This window comes from Rutidosis leptorrhynchoides, chromosome 4 (genome assembly GCF_046630445.1).
Source record: "Rutidosis leptorrhynchoides isolate AG116_Rl617_1_P2 chromosome 4, CSIRO_AGI_Rlap_v1, whole genome shotgun sequence".
In the NCBI taxonomy this organism is placed as follows: domain Eukaryota; kingdom Viridiplantae; phylum Streptophyta; class Magnoliopsida; order Asterales; family Asteraceae; genus Rutidosis; species Rutidosis leptorrhynchoides.
Genome location: NC_092336.1, coordinates 566,060,697 through 566,067,004, shown reverse-complemented (window position 1 = coordinate 566,067,004; position 6,308 = coordinate 566,060,697). Strand labels below are relative to the sequence as shown.

At 34.5% G+C, this 6,308-nt stretch overlaps 1 protein-coding gene across 1 annotated transcript; it reads left to right on the top strand.

Annotated features, from left to right (window-relative positions):
* The first annotated feature begins 3,441 nt into the window (after window positions 1–3,441).
* On the top strand, window positions 3,442–5,236 carry LOC139845349 (gallate 1-beta-glucosyltransferase 84A23-like). The gene is given in 2 exon segments (XM_071835609.1): window positions 3,442–4,455; window positions 4,811–5,236. Coding segments are annotated over 2 exon segments (1,437 nt in total). The 5' UTR covers window positions 3,442–3,444.
* Window positions 5,237–6,308: the final 1,072 nt, after the last annotated feature.

Genomic DNA, 6,308 nt, shown 5'->3' with positions numbered 1-6,308 from the left:
TATTTGTCCTGATATGAAGGTATACATGTTTTGGGTTTTAATAGATAACTATGGAGATGTTACTAACTTTTGTAAGTTTAAGAATCAGAGATAGTTAATTTGGTCTAAAAAGAGATGGGTTTCTACGAGAGTATGAGGTATGTAGTCTTATTCCCTTAATTGTTTATTTATAATCATATATGTCATTAAAAACAAGAGATTCATTGATTTGATTGTCATGATTATGTATGTTTAACTTATTGATGTTAATTTGCAGTGATTGTGATAATGTATATGAACTTAAAATGTGGATGAAGATATTTGATAAAATGTATAGAGAAAAGAGAGAAGAGAAAAGTTGATGTGTTTTACACCAAAAAATACAATTTGTAGTTCTCAAACTTGCCAAAAAATAACATTTTATTATATGTTAAGGCTATGTATAAAAGTGGTGGCAGGATTAATCAGACATACAAAAATTTGATGAATGACAAAATCATCATTCAGATGCCAGATTTAATAGACACAAACAAGTCAGTTGATGACAGTGCATCTCTCACAACATCAAACACCTCTATGATTAATAACGTATGTTGGCGTAAAATTTCTTATTAATCGTATCATTACAAAAAAAATTTCTTTAAAAATCCGTGAATCCACGGGTCTTTACACTAGTAACAAATACAAATAAACTTATAGTGAAGTAACAACTAGTATAAATTTCACATCAAGAGATGATAATATATAAAAATACCAGATCATGCACAGAAGGAAATAGTGTTTTGGAGATACCCAACAAACTACAGTAAGCAGGAGTTCCTACAGCAAAGTATAAAGACCTAATTATCATACTAGCTATCAAGTGAATATCAGCAATATGTTATAAAGAGATGGTAACATTATATTGATAAATGTGAATTTTCTATAGAAATACATAAACCAAAAGTGATAGGCATACAACTATTATTTACAAAAGGCTGTTTAGCAAACCAAACTTCTACACCAACGCTGGTAACAACCATAAAAATTAAGGCAATAAAACAGCCTTTTCACAACAACAAAATGGTAGGTTATACACACTTATTAACAAGTATACCAACATTTTAAAGTGTGATGAAAACCAAAGTTCACACTTAGAAAAGGTGTGAGCAATTTGGGAATGTTCATAGTTTTGAGTGTGAAGATATGTAAAAATAGTTCACACTTCTACATGTAAAGATTTACACCATTTCCAACCATAATGCCCTTATTCTAATTAACACACTGCCACATCAGCATTACATCACCATTTCATTCTCATTTCCTTTCTATCACTAACTCATCATATATCACTTCCAACCATCACATCCTTCCTCAACCAATATTAATTAGTTAATTAAATTACATTACGAATCTAAAGCAAAATGTACAAGTAAATAAAGCAATTCATATGTGATAGTATGCAAATTGTACTTGTGTATGAGTCTAACATTAATGGTATACAAATTTATGAAGCAATTGAACTTAAACCATTATCGGTATAACCTGCTAAGGGAACATCATGGAGTTTAACCCAAACCGGTACCTTAGTTAGATCTTCTTTTGTCAACGAAATATTAGATGTCCATATATTCAAAATTATTGGAATCAACCGTATAACCCATTGACCATTTTCCAACACCCCCTTTATACCTTGTTCAGACGAGAACTTGAAGAAAAAGAACCTTTTCGAGTTCATCATGATATTTTCAATTCCATATTTTCTCCATACATTCAGCACGTAATTCTGGACAACCGGGTACACATTCCTTCTGATTAACCTTGATCGGCGATTTCTTAGCAGCAAAAGCATTCGATTCCAATTCCCCCTAGGAAGATTCCTCGTTTTCATCCACCGAATGAACACTAACCTTATCGAAATCAATATTCTTCGATGTTTCATCCGCAACAGAAGCATCATCATTACTTTTACTAATCGTTTCATTAGAAAAAGATTCCCCAATTACAATTTTTCTGTTTCTCAGCACACGAAGAATCGTTTGAAACTCTTTTTTCCTCTTCCCTCCCGAATTCTTACCCATAATCCCGAATCCGCCGTTAGAAATCCTATACAGATAGAGATTTACGTGAAAAACGACCAAAAACGACGAAAAACGAATGAAAAATTAAGGTTTTTTCATGCGCCGTTTATCGCCCAAGAAACTCGGAGAGAAATAGGGTTGGAGAGAAATCACCAAATGTATAAAAAAATAAAAAATAAAAAAAAATCCTTTTGCTCATAGAAAAGTAGCTCGAGTTTTGGTGACAAAAATTGTATTTAGTGCTACGGTTTATCAAGGCTTTTTAAAGGTGAAGCTCGTGATCCGAAGAAGCTTTTTGACATCATATATGGAACCGTTCGTTTGAAGCTGATGTCGATGAAGTTCAAGGAGTCGCAACACATGAGGAACTTGAAGATAACATGGCAAATTTAATTTTATAGTGTTGGTTGTTTGTTCGTTCTTTGGTTGTACATGTTTTATTGTGTCGTGGCTGTTTCCTGTCTATGAGTCTTAATTACTTGGAGACATTCTTGTAACTGTGCAATTTTTTATAATATTTACCAGGTAAATACCATTTACCAAAAAAAATAATAATAATCTTTCTTTATATCATTTATCATAATCAGTGGCGATTTTAGGCTCTAACTTATAGCCCGCGAGATCACGGGATACCACTAGTTTAAAACTTTTACGTAGAAAATAATCTTTAAATTACATAAGACACCACTAAATTTAACTATAGAACCTCATATATTTTTTGAATTTATAATTTTTCCCTAAAGTGTATACGACACCACTAAATTTACTACTCGGGCTACATATATGTTTTGAATTTCTAGTTATTTAGAAGTAAATAACCACTAAAATAACATTCAAATATAATTAATATCAGATTTTTTTTTGAAATTTCATTAAATTTTGATCCTGAAATCGTCACCGATTATCATAGAATTTTATTGGGTAGCATGATCACTCGTATAGTCGCATGGAATAGAAATCGAATAATGCACTCTCAATACTAATCTCTATTTTAGTGGTCCTTTCTTTTTGACGTTGAAAAATTTACATCATCACTTGATAATGTTAGCAAATTTTTATACGTCAGCAATTACATATACGCTCTTACTTATATGTGACCAACTCTGTTTTGTGGTTGACCTTAAAAAGCACATTTTTGTCTTCTCAACCTAATAATTTCAATAGAGTAAAACCATCTATCTATAAATATATATTCACTTCACTTAAAGATGTATCCAATAATCATCATCATCATCATCATCATCATCATCATCATCATCATCATCATCATCATATCATCATCATCATCATCATCATCATAATTCATAATTTCATAATCAATAATCAATCCACAACAAAAAACATTCAAATTCCATTCTCACTTACACAGATATATACTAAAACAACTTCTAATTAATCATCACTAATGGCTTCTAAACAAGCTCTTGTGCATGTATTTCTAGTTACGTTTCCAGCACAAGGCCATGTTAATCCGCTCCTCAGACTTGGCAAACTACTCGCTTCAAAAGGAAACGTTCTTGTCACATTTTCCTCAACCAAATCCGTGGGAAAGAAAATGAAGAAAGCCGGTGCAGCCGTTTCTAGTGATCCTACCCCGGTGGGCAACTGTGGTGGCATGATCAGGTTCGAGTTTTTTGACGACGGATGCAATGAAGACAACGATGATGAACGCTATGATCTTGATTCTTACTTGCCCAAACTCGAGGCATACGGAACGAAAGCGCTCAAAGAAATCATTAACGATCATGCACTCAACGGTTTGCCAGTTTCATGCTTAATTAATAATCCTTTTGTGCCGTGGGTTTGTGACTTAGCAGAAGATCTTAACATCCCTTGTGCAATGCTTCGGGTGCAATCTTGTGCTTGTTTTTCGTCGTATTATCATTACTAGAATTCGTTACTTCCTTTTCCTAGTGAAGAACAACCGGATATCAATGTCCAGTTGCCTAGCATGCCGGTGTTGAAGTCCGATGAGATACCGAGTTTTTTACATCCTTATACGCCTTACCCGTTTTTAAGAAGAGCTATTTTAGGACAGTTCAAGAGAATATCAAAACCCTTTTGTATTTTAGTTGAAACATTTCAAGAACTTGAAGACGATTTGATCGAGTACATGTTTCAAATATGTCCAGTACGAGCGGTAGGTCCGTTATTCAAAAACCCGTTACTTGACACGAGTTCGGATATCTCTGGTGACCTAATAAAAGTGGACGATTGTTTGGAGTGGCTCGACTCAAAGCCGGCTTCATCCGTGGTGTACATATCGTTCGGAAGCGTAGTGAGCTTGAACCAAGAACAATTAACTGAGATGGCTTATGGTGTTTTGAATTCCGGCGTGTCATTTTTGTGGGTCATGAGAATGGGATCGACTAGTTCAGGAAAAACAGGTGAGTTACCTAAGGGGTTCTTGGAAGCAGTGGTGGAAGCAGGATTTTCTTCACCGGGGCGAAATTTTTTTTTAAAACCGTAGAACTTTTTTGGGCAAAATACGGAGTTTGTGGGACAAAAATTGGAGTTTTTTAGGCAAAATTTTGAGATTTTTGGATAAAATTTGAAGGTTTGTGGGCAAAATTTGAAGGTTTTGGGGCAAAATTTAGAGAATTGTGGGCAAAATTTGAAGGTTTTGTGGCAAAATATGTAGGTTTTGAGGCAAATGGCTTTTGGGTTTGGGGCAAAATGAAAAAAATCCAAATTTTTACACTAAAATTTCGAAATCGACTGGGGGCGGGCGCCCCCTGCCCCCCCTCTAAATTCACCCCTGCTTGGAAGAGGCTGGTGAGAGGGGGATGGTGGTTCAGTGGAGCCCACAAGCAAAGGTCTTGACACATCCACCTGTGTCCTGTTTTGTTACTCATTGCGGGTGGAACTCGACGATGGAGGCGTTATCTAGCGGCGTACCAGTGGTGGCGTTCCCACAATGGGGTGATCAAGTGACAGATGCAAAGTACTTGGTGGATATATGGAAAGTGGGGATTAGAATGAGTAGGGGTGAGGCTGTGAACAGAGTGATTGGGAGGAAGGAGGTGGAAGAGTGTCTAAAGGAGGCGACTAGTGGCGTAAAGACGGCGGAGATAAAGAAGAATGTGTTGAAGTGGAAGAAAGCGGCGGAGGAAGCGGTGGCAGAAGGTGGTTCATCTGATCGGAATATACAGGAGTTTGTAGATGCGGTTAAGAAATTAAGTGTGAAATCAGTTTGAGGCAATTGTAGTTAACGAAAAACAAGTACCTCCTGACTTAAACGAGGTGACGGGTCACCGCGCGTTGCCATGTATCCCTCATTTATTGTCGATTTTTTTTAACGAAATGTTCGTTGCGTGTGTTTGGTCACAACAACTGTGGGTGAAAGAACATTATTTTATTGCATCTTATAATTTGGAATGTCCATATTGCAGTATTCATGTTAATTTATAGTAAATGTCAAATGTTTTTTTAAACAGCACTACAAGATCACCCGAAGACAACTTACCGCCCCGACTGCTAAAAAATTAAATGATAAATGTGAGTAGACATTTATTATAGTGTCTTAAATATTATTATTGTTTTCTTTTACTCGTTTACTCAACACGAAATTAAATTAAGATTCTACGTGAATCATATACGTATTTATCCTATCTATATAAATATTAATTAATGGTGTTAATAAAAAATTTAGGATTAAAAAAAGAACCAAAAGAAAGACAAATAGAAGGAAAAAGAAGTTTTAGGCTAAAAATAAAAGAGAAAATGCTAATGACAGCCCTAAGGGCTGTCGTTAACACGCTTTAAAATGTTGTAAAATTTGATAACCACCTTTATGAAAATGACTAAAAACCGCCATGTACAATTACCTAATGCGTGTTAACGACAACTCTTAGGGCTGTCGTTAGCATTTTCCAAATAGAAGATGAAAGAAGAATAAAAAAAGTTTTAGTTTTAAATTTTTTGTGATCAAACGTAGGCAACAAACATTCCGTTAAGAAAACCTAAAACTTATGTTGTTACTTTGCAGATATTAATAGACGTTCATTATTCTTTTTTTTTTTTTTTTAAATCCTTATAATTTATGAGTTTATCCAGGACCACATTTATACACATTTTGTATTTGTGAGAAAAAAAAACAATAAAACAATAAAAAGAAAAAAGTGGAAAAAAGGAAATGAAAGTTTTAGGCTATAACAATTTAAAAAATTTATGTTTTAGAACACCATTAACTTTGTCTGTAACGTACAGTCAAATATTACATTTTCTGAGCAAAAAAGTGATATTCTGCATGCGACGTAACAGTGTCAA